General features: G+C 38.4%; 1 protein-coding gene across 5 annotated transcripts in view; it reads left to right on the top strand.

The window, feature by feature from the left end:
- Positions 1-13,093, top strand: part of fermt2 (FERM domain containing kindlin 2) — a 134,709-nt gene extending 121,616 nt beyond the window's left edge. For 3 of the 5 annotated variants that reach the window (XM_020513072.2, XM_020513069.2, XM_020513070.2), the window contains 4 exons: positions 4,610-4,630; positions 5,167-5,291; positions 10,994-11,135; positions 11,946-13,093. In XM_020513072.2, coding sequence (XP_020368661.1) covers positions 4,610-4,630; positions 5,167-5,291; positions 10,994-11,135; positions 11,946-12,119 — 462 coding nt within the window. In that variant the 3' untranslated portion in view covers positions 12,120-13,093. The remainder of the gene's footprint in view (positions 1-4,609; positions 4,631-5,166; positions 5,292-10,993; positions 11,136-11,945) is intronic. The other 2 variants (XM_020513073.2, XM_020513071.2) reach the window with 1 other exon arrangement.
- The last annotated feature ends 4,770 nt before the right edge of the window (positions 13,094-17,863 follow it).

Raw genomic sequence — 17,863 nt, 5'->3', positions numbered from 1 at the left:
GTTAGACTGAAGGGTCTGTTTTTGTGCTGTATAATTCTATGACTCTATGACCTGTTCTGAATTCTGATGGCTTCTATGTTATGAGTTAAGTGTGGAGGTAGAAGGGACAGATTGTTTAATCAGAAGAAGGTGAATGTTTATACCTGTAAACAATGAATAAAACATCTGTGCTCACTGTGATAGATTCTTAGTTTGGGAAGTCCTAGAAAAATATTACAAATATCAGGTGTGATGACTGGTTATACTAGGGTTTCCGAAACTGTAGCTTGCAAAATGGGGTGGGGAGCTGAAATCTTGGGTCCAATCGAATCCTAAAAGACATGTAGTAACTTTTTTTTAAAATTGCATACGTTTGTTTAAAAATGTGGGCATGGTCTAACCAGCCAGAGCTTGGGCAACATTGGTTGAGAAAGATTCTCTATATTGTCTCAACATTTTTCAATTAGAAAATGGTTGCCCGAGTGAAATCCTAATTAAATACCCAGACTTTTTCAGGAAGGTCAAGGCCACCTTTCATGTTGACCAGGAAGCAATTACATGATCCTGCAAGGCCCGTCCTGTGCCATTTGTCTTACGGGCAAAAGTAGGGGAAGAAATCGGAAGGAAATGACATACAATGCCTCCCCACACAGCATCGCGGTAGTATTAGCTCACAGTTAGCCCAATGGAGAGGAATGCCCAATAGTGAATGCATTCAGGACTTTGGCTAACGTAAAGTGTAAATAAGCCCAGATGGAGAAGAAAGGTTTGGTGGTCACATTTGGAGTCAGGATGTTGCACCAATACCTTTACAGATGTACATTTGTAATAATAATGGGCCACAACCCTACTAGGTCTGCTTAAAGAGGACAAGGCAGTGCTGCCCATAGTGTCAAGCCGAATTCAGTGGTGGGCTCTAGCACTCGGTGCACATGATTACAAGTTGGAACATAGTCAGGGAGGCTAAGTAGCAAATAGGATGCATTGAGCTGCCTCCCGCCAGCAGATACACCACCAGTGGTACCGGCACTGGAAGAGTCCATGATGGTTTTAAATTTTCTGGACACACTTCCAATCAGAATGCAGAAAGATCTGGTCCTGGCAAAACTGAAACAGCTGGTGATTATGGCAGGATTGAAAACATTTTGGACCAGAGAGACCAGATCATAGTAGAGGACGGCATATTATTATGGGGAGTAAGACTGATTGTTCTGAACAAAGATCACTGCCAGATACCAGCTGGCCTCCACCAGGGTCATCCAGGGGTTTCCAATATGAAGATGTTGGTGAGAAGTTATGTCTGGTGGCCAGGATTGGATGCAGACATAGCTATGTTGGTGAGCAGTGCCCAGAGTGCCAACAAGGACAAGAATTACCACCAGCAGCTCCCCAACAAAATGTGCTGGCTCCTCAACAGCCTTTCCAACTGTTCCGGAACCCGTGGGTTCTCCCTCTCCATCAAGTATTGAAGATACCTTGGAATCTGAGATAGACACAGCAGATGTCGCCACCTCAACACCTTTGCTACCTGAAGAAGAGGATTAATTTCTTCCCAGATGCAGGTATGAGAGGTGGTTACTATGCATTACATGCCACCCGTGTCAGAGGCAGAGTTGGAACAACCTGATCCAGTGCTTAAACGCCCCAGGAGAAGCTACAAAGAAAAGAACCAGCCTGTGTCCTCCAACTCAGAGGGGGAGGGATGTTGTGATTGTAACGAGGCCAGGTGTACCTCATAGAATATGAGTTCCCTGATTGGGGCTGTTAATCTGGTACAATCAGAGAGCACTGGCTGACAGATAAGCGTGTCAGACATCCTGTCCACTCTGAGGTGGCTCTCGGGGAGCTGGATCAGTGTCAAGGACTGCCTACCTCTAAATAAAGAGTGACTTGGTAATGGGATACCGTGGAGTTATTTTACATACTAATCTCCCCATCCCCCTCCCCAAAATCTTTTGATCGTTCTGGCCACAAGAGCTACATCTACCTCGTTCTTGAAAATACATAATGTTTTGGCTCAACCACTTTCAATGGTAGTGAATTCCATAGCTCACCGCTGTCTGGATGAAGAAATTTCTCTTCATCTCAGTTTTTGAAGCACTAGGTTATATTTTAAATTGTCTATCTAGTTTCAGAGTAGAATTATCAGTTGAACATGCAAATTCGAATTTTATTTATTAAACTTTGTCGATATCTGCAGGGTTGTTTACGCAGGGAATATTTCCCATTGTGTAGTTTGGAGCTAAGATTTTTCAGTTTATTACTGTGAATGGAGATTGTTGATTTCTTCAGAGGACTCTCACTGCTTTTTGTAGTCCCTTTGTTCTGCTGCCCCTAAAATCAAATAATTACATACTAAACGTAATTATTACAAGCAGTCAAATAGTTGTAGAAAAAGAAGAATTAGCCTATTGTGAGCATTTGGAGAATTTCTGGAATGTATGCTTATTAGCTAATGAGAGAATGCTAAATTCAGTTCATGGGGCTAGAGTCAAAAGTTCTGCATTGCTTGCACTTTAATACACAAGGGTCTCATAGAATTTTAGCCAGAATTTGCTTGCTGTTGTATACTGTAGTCATCTCTGAAATATTTTCACATTTGCTTTGCCCCGTCGCTTTCAGAAGGACCACTGTCTCATTGAGTTTAGGAGTTGGGACGTCATGTTGAGGTTGTGCTGGACATTGCTCAGGCCACTTTTGGAGTACTGTGTACAGTTATAGCTGCCCTGCTGTAGGAGAGGGTGCAGAAAAGATTTACAAGGATGTTACGAGGACTGGAGGGTTTGAATTACAAGGAGAAGCTGGATAAACTGGCATGTTTTCACTGCAGCATAGGAGATTGAGGTGTGACCTCAGCTTTATAAATTCGTGAGGGGCATAGCAAAGTGAAGTTCAATACTAGAGGGCATAATTTTAAGGTGAGAGGAGAAAGATTTAAAAGGGGCCTGAGGGACAACTTTTTCACAGATGGTGGTTTATGTGGGGAATGAGCTGCCAGAGGAAGTGGTAGATGCAGATATAGTTACAACATGTAAAAGACATTTGGATAGGTACATAAGTAGGAAATTAGAGGGATATGAGCCAAATGCAGGCAATTGAGACTAGTTTAGTTTGGGAAACTTGGCCGGAGGGGACAAGTTGGACTGAAGGGTCTCTTTCCATGCTGTATGACTCTAACGTTATAAAGCTTTTCTTTTTGCTCCTAGTGATATAAATTAATGATCCTCAACACTTTTTGTTTCCTCTCCACTCTCCCAACACCCTGCAGCAATGATTTTTATTAAATGTCCTCTTAGCTTTTTCTTCTCTAATGGAAGCTTTGTGTTAACATTTCATGTCAATTTTCAGCTTATTTCTTTCTCTATAGTTGGTGCCAAATCTGCTATACTTCTTGCATTTGTCTTTTTCAGATTTCTAGCATCGACTTTTTTTTTGCTTTTCTAAATCAAAGTTTTCCATACCTGGCATTATTGTTTCTTAATAAGAAAATCTGAAATAAATGCGAAGTTTTCAAGGCCTGGCAGTATCTGTTGGCTGTTTCAACATTTTAGTTTGTGACCCTGCCAGACGCTGTTTATAAACTTACCATTCATGCTATTGGACATTTCTACTTGTACTTTCTTTGAATAATCACCTTGAGCTGAGCCTCATGTCCCACTGCTTGTGTACAATATTCCATGATGACTCATAAAATATCCTTCTAAAATATATTGCCTCACATTATCCACGTTTAATTGCAAATGGATCCATGCTACAAATTCCACTGGTAGTCTTAAAATCTTCAAGAGTCTCAGCACTGTTGGCCAAACCTCTTATTTCTGGATAATCCTCAAATTTTGAAATTGTGTTTTTGACATCCAAAGTCACATATGTATACTCAGAACAAAATAATTGTATGGTACCTTTAACACTGAAAATGTCTGTTAAACATTAACAGCGTTGTATTTTAGACAAGGAAGGTCTACAAAGCAAAGTGCCATTTTTTCAAGGTCAAATGTGAACTATATTCTCATTTACAGAATATTAATCACTTGTGCTCTCCATGAGATGTGCATAACGCCTTAGTAATTTTAGCTAAAACTATACTTGCAAAGAAATTATTTTTGTATTCCTAAAGTCAGTAATTCAGGAAGACATGTGAAGAGCACATGGCAGACATTAGTTCTTACTTAATTGATATGTAAATGTGCTGCCATATTTGAGTTTACTCATTTAATTCCAGTTTTAGTTTTCTAAAAGTTTAATTATTACTATTTTACTCTGTTCTTAAGCTTAGTTATATAGTTTCAAACCAGTGCAGACATTTTAGTTTAATACACCTTTTGCAAATAGTACATTTATGGTACATATGCCCCAAAACAATAAAAGTGTTAACTACTTGGGAATTGAAGAGTATTCACAATAGAAAATTTATGTTGATACTTTTTCATTGGATTCTTTTTGCATTGCATGTTTAACATTTCATCTTCATAGAAGTTGCAGAAATATTAGTAATTCATTTTGTTGTTTTTCCCTGAGTGGGTGGGAGGCAGATGGATGGGTGTGAAAAGCTGTTTGAGCGCTTTTGTTGCCTTATTCTCACTGCATTTTCTTTCAACTTCCTTTTCCCTCTTCACGCTGCCCTCTTCAGCCAGGCTATGTAAGGGATTTGGTAAGTGGACAGTTCAGTCACTGTGATGGGATGAATGTTTTCGTGTTATGTATGTGGGCTCCTTTGTGTGTCAGAAATGTTAAATGTCAATATTGAAGTGAAAACCTCCACTGGATACAAAGTGGGAGATAAAGGAAAATGAGTAAATGAGAATATTGCAAGCTTAGTCATTTTTTTTTTTAAAATCTGGCACTGAAGAATTAATATTAAAGTGTGTTCTATCCTTGACATTAAAATGTCTTGGAGGAAATGAATTCTGAGATAAAAGATATTAACATAAATGTAAGACTGTTTACGTGAATTCACAGCTGCCAGTTTGGTTGACCTGTGATCATGTGACAGTGGATGTTTTTTCTGGTGGTGAATGTTTTTTTTTAAGAAAGAAAACTAACTTTTTTTAGACCTAGACGTGTCCATGTTTCTAACCTTATTACTCGGGTTTTTGCCATTCCTTCTTTCTGCTTGTTGTTCAGTGCTGTTCAGATATCCATAGCTAAGAAAATTAATGATTTATAATTTTGTATTTTTTTCTCTAGATCTCTGCTAGAATTCTTGAGGCCCATCAGAATGTAGCTCAGATGAGCCTCATTGAAGCGAAGATGAGGTTTATCCAGGCTTGGCAGTCACTTCCTGAATTTGGTATCACACATTTCATTGCAAGGTAATGGTGTTAAACCTGTAACAGATTATAAATTATGTGATAACAATCCGAGTGCTTCCATTCATAGAACATAGAACAGTACAGCACAGTACAGGCCCTTCGGCCCATGATGTTGTGCCAAACTTTTACCCTAAACCTACGGTCTATCTAACCTCCACTCCTACCTTATACTATCATCCATATGCCTGTCTAATAGCCGCTTAATTGCCCCTAATGAGGCAGACTCCACCACCCTCTCCGGCAATGCATTCCATGCCCCTACCACTCTCTGAGTAAAGAACCTACCTCTGACGTCTCCCCGTATCTACCTCCACTCACTTTAAATCTATGCCCCCTCGTAATAGCTACCTCCACCCTAGGAAAAAGTCTCTGGCTGTCATGTTTCAAACTTTGAATGATTGAAATTTGGCAGCCGTTGAAATTTCCATTATATCGATTTTAAATAAGCCATGTTTCATGTGTGTGCTATGATGTGTCATCAACTATAGGAAATTTCTCTTCAGAGGGTAGGGTGAGGCTAGAGCTTTAGCGTATCCTTCACGTTGCCTTTTATTCAAGGGAAATTTAGAATTTGACTAGCTCTGTTTCAAAAATAACATTAGCTGAATACATTCCAATGATTCCAATCAATATATTAGATTTCTTTTCCTTTTCCCTACCTTCATTGACCCCAAGTAATCTGTCCCGTCCTCTGTGGATCATGAGTATGTAGCTGCTGTGAGGCCACATTCACCAACTACATCAGAAAACTTTATATAATCTCCCATTTGACAAATATGTAACTACCTTACCAAGTTGCCAGATGTTGTTGCAAATTACTCGATGACCTTATTTAAATTCCTACCTGCCACAAGATAGTGGTAAACTGTTGGCATATACCAGGCGATGACATCCGTTACTCAAATGGCATTTAGTTGCTCTGGACAGAAAACTGGAAGGGTATGGATTTTGATTGTATTCATTGCAGTTTCTAATCTGTAGGTTTGAATTCAAGTACAGTCCCTGAGAGGATAAATGAAAGATACATATGTCCATGGCATCTATTCCATATTTCCCACTTGCTTAAGAACATACAAACACAAACGTGTGAATAAGGTACAGGATAGGTTATTCAGTCCCTTGAACCTACTCCACCATTTAATTACATCATGGATAACCTGATTGCAGCATCAAATCCACATTCCTGCCAATCTCCGATAATCTTCCAACCACACCCCCACAAGAATCTATCCACCTTTGCCTTAAAAATATTCAAAGACTGTGCTTGAATTGTCTTTTCTGAAAGACAATTCCAAAGACAAAGTGGCCTTCAGTGAGAAAAGAATTTGCCTCATCTCTTTGGAAATATTGGATGCATTGGCTGTCACCTTCCTAAATTATATAGACCCTGGTGCGGTTCCTACAGTTTGGAGGGTGGCAAATGTAACTGCACTATTTTTAAAAAAGGGAGAGAGGGGAAAAGAAGCAATTTACAGACCGACTAGAAGATGTGATAACAGAGCATTTGGAAAGTATGGGTTTATGAAAGGCAAATGATGCTTGACAAATCTAGTGGGGTTTCTTGAGGATGTAACTAATTGAATAGATAAGGGAGAGCCAGTGAGTGGGGTCTATTTAAATTTTCTGAAGGCTCTTGCTAATGTCTTTCATAAGAGGTTAGTGGGCAAAGTTTTTAAAGCAGTTGGGTTTGGGGGTAATATATTGGCATGCATGAAGAATTGCTTGACAGACCAGGAAACAGAGAGTGGGAATAAATGGGGCTTTTTCCAAGTGGCAGGCAGTAACTAGTTGGGTATGACTAGAATTAGTGCTTGGGCCTCAGCTAGTCACAATATATATGACCCGGATGAGGGAACCAAATGCAACATTTCCAGGTTTGCTGATGACACAAAACTTGGCAGAATTGTGCATTGTGAGGAGGATGCAAGGAGGCTTCAAGTTGGTTTAAGCACATTAAGTGAGTGGGCAAACATTTGGCAGATGCAATACAACATGGCTAAATGTGAAGTTGTACGCTGCGGCATGAGAAACAGGAAGAAAGAGCATTATATAAATAGTGATATATTGACAACTATGGATGTACAAAGGGATCACGGTGTCCTTATACATCAGCCAATGAAATTAATGGTAAAATTGTCATAATCTTACCAGACCATAGGGCTGCTGTCTCATTAGAGAAGTTAGCAGTTGTTTAACCTGAGGGTCAGGTGAGGGGCGAGGTTGAGAAGGAGCGTCCTTCAAGGTAACTGCAGTTAGTGCTGAATGAAACCCATGCTGTTGGCATCACTGTATTGCAAACCAGCTGTCCAGCCAACTAAGCTAACTGACATCCCCAACGAAAGTAGACAGGTGCAGCCAGCAATTAACAAAGCAATGTTATATCGGCCTTCATGGCAAGAGATTTGAGTTCTGAAATGGGAATGTCTTACTGCAGTAATATAGGACCTTGGTGAGACCATACCTGAAGTATTGTGTGCAACTTTGATCCCTTTACATAAGAAAGGATACTTACCATGGAGGGATTGCATTGAAAGTTTACTAGGTTGATAATGGAGATGACAGGACCGTCTTATGAGGAGCAATTGATTAGACTGGACCTGTTTTCACTCGAATTTAAAAGGATGAGAGGGCATCTGATTGAAACGTATAAAATCCAACCAGACCTTAACCAAGCAGATGCAGAGAGGATGATTTCTGCAGCTGAGGAGTCTAGAACCAGGGGCCACAGTCTCAGGTTAAGGGGTAGACCATTTAGCACTGAGATAAGGAAATATTTCTTCACTCAAAGGGTAGTGAACCGGTGAAATTCTCTACCACAGAAGCCTGTGGAGGCCAAGTCTGAAGAAGAATGGATAGTTTTTTACATTTTAAGGCATCAATAGAGATCACGTATAAATGGGAATATGGCCTTGAGAGAAGAGGATCAGCCATGATCATCTTGAATGGCAGAGCAGGCTGAAAGGGCTGAATGGCCTATTCCTGCTAGTTTTTTGTTTTGTTATGGACCAGACCAAATCCCCTTCAAATATATCCAAGAGATAGCCTAGACCCTAACATTTTATCTTATTTAAATACAAATATAAGGTGCTGTTTTTCAGATTTAATTCAGTTGCTTACACTGCTTGGCTTTAAGCAAAACAAACTTTATTCCCACCTTGTAGTTAAAATACAAACAAAATAAAGAAGAATTGGTATAATTTTAACTCTATCAGAAAACTTAACAAAATAATAGATTATTTACAACTAAACAACAACATTTCTAATATAGTAACATCCCATAAATACACCCTTGGCAAAGGCAAAGTCAGTAAAACAGATTGTCTCATGTGTGATTCAGGCAGTAGAGAGAGAACCCAAACTTTTAGTTGTAGCAGAGAGAGAGAGAGAGAGAGATGTAGCGGCTTCCACCACCAGCTTCAAAACAACTACTGAAAGCTAAACTAACATCCTGGTTCTATGGGAGCCTGACTCCACCCATTCATGCTGCTTCTATTGTTCCAACCTTAAATAAAAACGCAAGGCCTCACACGCTGTTTATTGGCTTGGAAGAGTTAGCTTATCACCCGTGGATCAAAACCTCTCGAAAAAAAAGTACAAAATATACCACATAAAGCCATTGTATCATTACAGTTTTAAATGAGCGACTCCTCATTTTGAAAGTGACTCCTATTACTAGATTCTCTCATAAGAGGAAACATCTCCACATCTACCCCATCACAATCCTTAATGTTTCAGTCAAGTCATCTGTTAGTTTTGTAAACTCCAGCGGATACATACCTAGCCTTCTCAACCTTTCCTCATAAAACAACCCAACCACTCCAGGAATTAATCTGTAAACTGTTTCCAGCACATTTACATCCTTCCTTCAATAAGGACACCAGCACTATACACATTATTCCAAATTTAGTCTCATCAGAGCCCTGAACAGCTAAAGCATAACTTTCCTATGTTTGTATTCACTGTTCCTCACAATAACTGATAACATTCTAATAGTTTTTCTAGTTATTTCCTGTACCTTCATACTTTTACAGCCTTTTATAATTCATGCATTAGAATACCCAAATCCCTCTGGACCTCACAGTTCTTCAATTTCTCATCATTTAGCTAATATACTTTTTTTTATTATATCTGCCAAAATGGACAATTTCACATTTTCCCAAATATACTGTGCAGTAAGTTGTGACTTGCATTGGCCTAGACCTGGGAATATAGTATATTTTGTTGTTGCACAATAATACCACAGGCTTTTGAGAATATGCAGAGTTTCTACCTCTATAGCCTTTAGATCATTAATAAATTGAGTAATTGAAATTATTGTTTCTTTACTACTAATAAAGTTCTAATCCTCCTTAGGTGGTCAGACAGTCAATCTACTTGTCAACCCATCCTCCTTTAACATGTTTCAGAAGCAGATTGTCTTTATTTGGAGTGCCAGTATTTTGTATTCCAAAGTTGCATCAGCAAGATCAGCAATGCAGGCAGAGACCAAAAATGAACCACTTAAGTACATATTTGAGAGATACATCCTGTGGAAATTCCCTGGAGTGTTGCTTAGCTGTTTTGAAAACAGTAATTGCTGTCATTCATACTGTAGGCTGTAAAGTGAATGATGTTTGTTTTTATACATGGCTGCAGTGTTATATCTGAAGTTGTGGCTGATTCGCTTTCTTTTAGATAGAATCCCTACAGTGTGGAAACAGGACATTTTGGCCCAACAAATCCACACTGACTCTCCGAAGAGCATCCCAACCAGAGACACTCCCCTACCCTATCCATCTAACTCTGCATTTCCCATTGCTAATCCACCTAATTTACACATCCCTGGATACTATTGGCAATTTAGCACGGTCAATCCACCTAACCTGCACATCTTTACACTGTGGAGGGGAAACCGTAGCACCCAGAGGAAACCCATGCAGACATGGGGCAACTGTGCAAATTCCACATAGTCGCCCAAGACTGGGATCAAACCCAGATCCCTGGCGCTGTGAGGCTGCAGTGCTAACCACTGAGCTACCGTGCTGCCCCTACTGGACTGGAATGAAATTTAATATTTAAAAATTCAGCACTGACTATCAAATGGGCCTTTTGAAACCTGATTTAAATATGAGAAAATCTGTTCACAGAAATACCTTTTTGCAATTAGTCTTATTCTCTGGACTAGGATACTGTATAGAATTGCTGCTACTTCAGCAGCAAAACCTGTTGTGAGTGGACTGGTGTCTACTTGAGACTGGTCATTATGATTTTATTTCAAAAAAGTTGCTCATTTCTATCAAAAGTAGTTTTATTGTTTAAAATGGTTGGTTATGTCAGATTTTGATCTTGTGCAAGCAATTTTAATTTTAAACAATCTGTTCTAATATATTGACTTTTTAAATTTGGATTTTCTTGAACAGACCAGATATTTAAAAATTAATTTAAGAACCTCTGCTGTGTGATCACTTGCATTTCTGGGAACTTGTAGGTCACTTTTATGGGCTTGGCATCTTGCTGAAATGTTCGATGCAAATAAATGTAAAATGAAAAGTTTTTTTCAAAGAATAATTTTTAACATCTGTTCAGTAGATTATTGTACTTTAGGTGGTTGCAATATATAGCATTCGTGAAGAATGTTTGAATGTTTGTTTATAAAGAAGTAATATTTGCTGCCGTCCATTGAATTTTGCTATAAAAATGTTCTAAAATATGTTGCAATTTAGATTTCAAGGAAGTAAGAAAGATGATCTGATTGGCATAGCCTACAATAGATTGATCAGGATGGATTCGAGCACAGGAGATGCAATCAAGACGTGGAGGTTCAGCAACATGAAACAGTGGAATGTAAATTGGGAGATCAAAATGGTATGATTTAATTAGAACTGCACTGAATCCTTCACATTTTAAAGAAACTCGGCAACTTAAGTTATTATAATTTGGATGTTATCACAATGTGTATTTTGTATAGTTAAAATTAATCAGTGGTTTTGTAAGACAAGCAACCGAATCAGATATCATGTAGAAGTAACAAAATCAAGGTTGAAATATCTCTTTACAAGTTTTAATTGCAGATGAACGAAACACATTTGAAAGTGCAAATTATTATAAATTCTAATCAGTTATTAGATACATAGTACATAGTTAGAATATATAGAGCATATGAGGTGAGAATAATTTGATTTAAAAACGTTATAACTGATCTTGCAACCTTTATTATTGTTGAGGTACAGGAAACAGAAAACTTCAGGAAACAGGGAACAAATTCTAATTCTTTTCTCCTAATATTTTAAGCTTGGTTCTCTCCTATCATTGCCCTTAAGTAGATTTACATATTGCACAACTCATCAGTTAATTTTCCAACATACAGCTTACAAAACGATAATCTAGTATCAAACAGCAAGTGGATTAAAATCACATTTTTATATTAGACAAGTTCATTTCTTGGTGCACCTTTTGCCTCAATAAAAATTGCAAAGCATGTTTATAAAAAAAAAACAGGCAACAAATTTGCTGGAAAAGGAAGCCTCTCTAGCTTGAGTGATTTCTTTCTTGGAGCTCCTAAAGGTGGAAATTCATATTTTACATTAGTTGTTTTACTTTACCTGTTGGAGAGAGAAAGGTACATTATACCAGTAGATCATAGAAAATGTAACGCATTTATTTGTCTGTGTTTAGGTGACTGTCGAATTTGCTGATGACATTCGGCTTTCTTTTATCTGTGGAGATATTGACTGCAAGATAGTTCACGAGTTCATTGGTGGTTACATTTTCTTGTCGACGCGAGCTAAAGACCAGAATGAAAGCTTGGATGAAGATATGTTCTTTAAGCTTACCAGTGGTTGGATGTGACAGCAAATCACTGAAAAATATATCCAGGCTATTAAAATGCCTTTGTTAGAAATGAGTGCTGTTACTCAACATATGCTGCTTATTCCAGCAAGCGCCTCGTACTGTAATCTTTTACCATGGACTTTTGTTTTAGTTACCAGATTAGTTAACACTGTATGTGCACTAACAGTAACCAGCTAATTTTGGAAATGGCATGATCTCTCCTTCTGACACACAACTTTAAAGACCCCTCGTTAGAAATCTGTTTCAAAATTTGCCTTGAAACAATGATAATATGATCTGTAAGCTACCCACAAAGTGTAATGTCAAGGGCAGTAAAACAACACGTAGAATGTTAACAAACTTTTAGATGTTGTTTGTAACTTCTAAAATAAAGAAGCAAAAATCCCCAACACAAATCCAGGACTACTACAGATACTTTGAAAATGAAGGTAGTTTTGTTTGGGAATACAAAAAAACATAGCTCATTGTTTTAGCTTGCTTACCTGAATGTCTGGTTATTAGTTTCATTAACATATTGTTCTTTATATTGCCAACTTTTTTTTACACTTTATAGTATTATGTGAAGCCGTTTTAATCACCAGCATTAGTTACCTCTTGTTTTTCTTAAAATATAAAATCTTTCCAGTGCATTATGAAGTAATTCTATATGAAGTATTTGTTTTTTCATGTAACTAATGTAAAAACACAAGTTTTATATAATTGTACAGTTTTTAAACTATAGCATCACAAATCAGTTACAGAATGTGCTTACAATGTATTCAGTTTTGATGTGCTTTTGCAGGCATACATAGGTAACACTAAAAGTTTAATAGAAGAAAATTAATTTTTTGAGTCTTGCTTAATTATATCATGTTTCACTGTAACAGCTAGTTGAAATTGTGCCACCAACTCCTATGTGGAGCATAACATTAATTTTGAAAACATGTATAAATGCATTTATTTTAAATAAAAGTTAAGTCTTTTATTTAAAATGTCCCTTTTACTATCAATTTAAAAATAAAATTTGGTTTGTGGGAGATATGCAGTGACATATTAGTCTTGTGCAAGTGGCTCACTGGGAGAATAAATGTATCTATTTTCCAGCTGAATTGTTGTAGAGTGCTAATGTAGCAGAGAAAACTACCCGTGTCAACCCTGTCTGTATACAAAAGTCCTTCCTAACAGCGAATAACTGAGCTATGTTGACAACCTTTGGTGGAAATGTTTAAATGAATGTTTCTAGATGAAGGTAGAAATGTGAAGAAGCTCATGCAACAAGAAATAGTGGTTTGACATAATTTATTTAAAAAAAAATTTAATGTTACTGAATTATAGCAAATTGAAACAATCCAAACTAGTGGTGGGAGAAAAGGCCATAATATCTAATGTGTTTATAAAATTCATGTAGAAGTAATATCTTGGAACTCTTAAATTAAAAGAAAGTGCTATAAATGTCCACTGATCAGGCAGCATACATGGAGTGAAAAATAAGGTGAATGGGCAGAACTTCATTGAAATAGATCTGCTCCTGATCTGGGGTCAGGAACCTGTTTGTCTGAGGTGAGTTTTACCCTTTAATCAGCTTCTGGGTTTCTCAACCAACAACAGAGGGAGGGGCACAACCTCCTCTCTGTTAAATCTTTTTAAAGCCATGAGTTTTATTTAAAGGGACCCAACAGGGATGCTGCTTTTTGAGGCTTCAACAACCTCCACATCTAGCAATGGAACAGAGGTGGGAAGGCAGCCTGCTCCTCCTACAATGTCCCTGACTACTCTAGCCACTGCTGTAGGATCAGAGTGACTGAATTGAATTGCTGCTTCCCATTTTAAAGGAGCAAAGAAAGAAGAGCCTCTCAAATGCAGCAACTGTGGATGGAGCTGGTAGAGGAAGTGAGCAGTAGAAATATGGATTCTAAAACCTGGGCACATTTGTTTGGTGACCTCAGGAGGGTGCAAGGGAAATGACAAAACACTTTGAAGTGGCAATGCTCATACTCTGTAACCAAGTATTCTCCTGCACACCACTCGCCAGACCACTCTGCATCTTCTTTCATTCTTCTCTCTCCATGCAGCTCCTCACATCCCCATCTAAAGGCCAAATGCTGATTTTGTTGACATCTTGCAGTCAGACTTCACAAATGTTGACACTGCATCCTCTAATCACATGCTGTTTTTCACACTCAGCCCCTCTGCTTTCTTCTGTAACAGAAAACTAACTCCAGACAGAGGCAGAGATCCACAGGAAGCCTTTTTGTAACATTTACTTTCATAGCCAGTAGTAATGGATGCTCACCTGAGACACAGTGAAGGAGGTCCTGTTCCAGGTAACTGCAGACTTGAACCAACACCCTGCAGCCTGAGCTTCTTAAGGCAGTGCTCAGATAAATTCAAGCAAAATCCTCGGGTGATCTTTCCTGTATCACCACCTTTTGAGCTACATCCCTATGTCTGTCTGACCTATGAGTTTGTGAAGGGAGCTGATGTTGAGAGTGTCACTGTTGCTGCTACTCCGATCTATGCAGCTGTATGTTGGTCTAATGTAACAGTGAATGTAGACAGCTCGGACAATCAGATCAAAGGGACTGAAGTGCAAGGTACGTGAAATGACTTACAAGAAGTTGGAAAAAGTTGCATTTCTAATGAAGCAGTGAAAGCACAAAGCAAATCTTTTGTCAACTGTGTGGGGTATGAAGACTACTTTTTTTGATAGCCTGTTTTTCAGCCTTTTGTTCTTGCTTTTTATTCATTGGTCTGAAGGAACCATAGGGCATCTAGCATTGACAAGATACCAGCCAAGCAATTTGGAGAACTCTGTCATGTTTCAATAAATCAACAGGATTTAGACTGCAGAGAACATCACAGTTGACGAGGGGACCGGTGTAATCATAATGTTCCCAATGAAAAGGAAATTCAACAACTGCTACACTATAACTGGCAAGGCCCTCAGTATGGTGTTCTGTAGGGCAGATTGAAGGCAGAAATAGATCAGGCAGGTTTCTGGGTGGCAGAACGTGCAATGAGCAGATCTTTACACTTAGATTCTGTTGCCTGCAGTTTCTACAGTATCAGAAACTGCAGGTTATCGACCCAATTAATTTCACATAAGTTTTCACTAGCACCTATCAGTAATCATTAATACGTCGTAAGATAGCACAGCATCCTGGAGTGCAATATTATCATCTTTAAAACAAGACTCCAGCTGCTGCAATAGGACCTGCTTGGGCTCATTACAGCATCATCATAGGAGTACTGAATACTTACCCCATTCCTTTTTCTCTTGGTCATTGATTTCATTATGAGAAATGCCATGGTTGATACATTCCCATGGCAATATCGGAGATTGGATCTGGATTTCACAGGCAATATTGCCTTGCTGCCTGAAGAATCATGCACGCTCCAAAGACATGATGACCATTGTTGAATAGAGCTCTAAGGTTGGTCTATAGATCAGCTGTGCAAAGACCATTGGGCCATAAGCATAGAGGATGTTGACCACTTTCCCCACCTAGGAAGCAACATCTGAAGAGAATGATGTAGAGATCAAAGTCCACACAAGAATTAGCCAAACAGCATTGGTCTTTCAGTAACTGCACGCTGCCAGGCCATCCAGCGTCATCAACACAGCCAAGATGCTGTGGCTGTACATGCGCATTGTAGTACCAACACAATCAATGCCAGTGTGGTATGGAAGAGAATCACAAGAGAAATAAGTTGGATACCAACGTTGCTTATGTAAGATCCTGAGTATCAATTGGAGAGATAACATCAACAATGAGCAAGTTTTACACAGGTCTGGTCTGAGATCCATCATGACAGAGAGACTTCAGGGACTGTTAGGACACCACATCTGGCCTCCCAGATGTATGTCCTGCCAGAGTGCAGTTGAGCGGACCACAGGAAGGAGAAAGAAGTTGGGGCTGGCCAAAGGAAGACCCAGCAATGGAGGGCTTTCAAGAGAGTGACACCACCTGGGCTAGAACAAAATAGATAGGGGCTGGTGGTTGAGTCTTGCTGTCCATTGTTTCCCTCAGTACTGGCGGAAACAAAATCTAAATAAGTTTAAACATGTTTATTGAATTTTGGGAGATTCAGTTTTCACAGCTGTTATTCAAATCTGTTTTCTAGTTTGGCTGTTTAAGTAAAGCTACATTACATATTTGTTTGTTTACATGTGGGTGTTTAGTGCTTTAGCACATTCTGCTGTGTTAGAATGCAAATTTGCAGCTTTAAAAGTCCTGGCCACTACTGGACAGTGGTGAGCTTAGACCAGACACTTTGCCGAGTGAGAAGTGCTGTCTTGAAAGAAACTAACACCATTCTAGATACCAACTAAAAATAGAATGCAGTCAAACAACATAAAATAATTTTTATTGTTGTATTAGGTTTGACTCCAGTGCCTGATGTCTGGCAACTGTGGGGACATTGATTATAGCAAAACAGATTGTCAGACCATCATATCTGGTCATTTTTTCAGTATGCTTGATACCATTCCCCCGTGAAAGTTGTACAAGAATGCTGCATTGAGTTTACGTTGTAAGAATTGCTTGATTCCTAAACTGTAAAGTTGAGTGATTTGGAAAGTCAAGGTTTCAAAACTGGAATTAGTAACTGGCAGCTGGTTAGTGTAAATGAAGTATTGCAAACTTCTAAATTGCAATGACCAATGACCTCAATAGCTCAAAGAATTTAATGTATAGTTACTGGAATCGATGTTCCTTTCTTCTGAATAAACATGATCTTGCTGCTGTGAATTTGCTGTTGACCTGGATAATCAGATATAATTTTGAGCACCCACACTGTAAATGAGAGCAATTTTATGGATCGTAAAATGAATATGTTTTTATCCTTGAAGGATAAGCTGTTTGAATGTGTGTATTCAAATTTAAGTGGTGGGGGGAGGGAGTTGTTATCTGCTATTATCCACTGCCAAAGCCTGTTTAAGATAAGGAATCAATTATTTTCATTCATTCATTCATCCATTCATTCATTCATTCATTCCTCACTGGCTTTTATAGGGAAGATATTAAAAATTTCCATCACTTCCATTAAGAAAATGACCTAAATGACAATTTAATGACCCTGATATTTTCAGAGCAAATGTACATAATTTTGTTCAAGTATTCAGATAAAACTTCCACACAATTAAATTTCATAGTTTAAAAAGTTCATTTTTATGGAAATCTGAGAAGTGAATTTTTCATTATAACTCTGCAATTTGCTGTGTTGTTATTTTATGTAGCACTGCAAATGTAGTAAACCATTTCCTCTGTCATGTGAAAAATAAAATTTGGTATTATGGAATTAAAAGCTGTTGATTATTTAAAACAGTATGTAGCTACAGAAGTTCATTGGAACACTTGTGCTAAATTTTAGGGGAGATGATGGCCTAGAGATATGATCACTAGACAATTATTAATCCAGAGCCCCAAGTAATGTTCTGGGAATCTGGGTTTGAATCTTGCCATGGGAGATGGTGGAATTTGAATTTAATTTTAAAAATCTGGAATTAAGAGCCTAATAGTGACCGTAAAACAATTGTCAATTATTTGGAAAAACCCATCTGGTTCACGAATGTACTTTATGGGAAGAAAATCTGCCATCCTTACCTTGTCTGGCCTACATGTGACTCCAGGTCCACAGCAATGTGGTTGACTTAACAATTTTTTATCTTCTTAACCTTAAGAAAAAGATCTGGAGCAATCAAATTGTCATTTTTAAGCTCCTATCTGCATCTGTCACATTTAACAGCTGCAACAATGTTG

The sequence above is a fragment of the Rhincodon typus genome, chromosome 8 (genome assembly GCF_021869965.1).
Source record: "Rhincodon typus isolate 14 chromosome 8, sRhiTyp1.1, whole genome shotgun sequence".
NCBI classification, from domain to species: Eukaryota; Metazoa; Chordata; class Chondrichthyes; order Orectolobiformes; family Rhincodontidae; genus Rhincodon; species Rhincodon typus.
The sequence above is the reverse complement of the archived record's forward strand: the minus strand, read 5'-3'. Positions and strand labels throughout refer to the sequence as shown.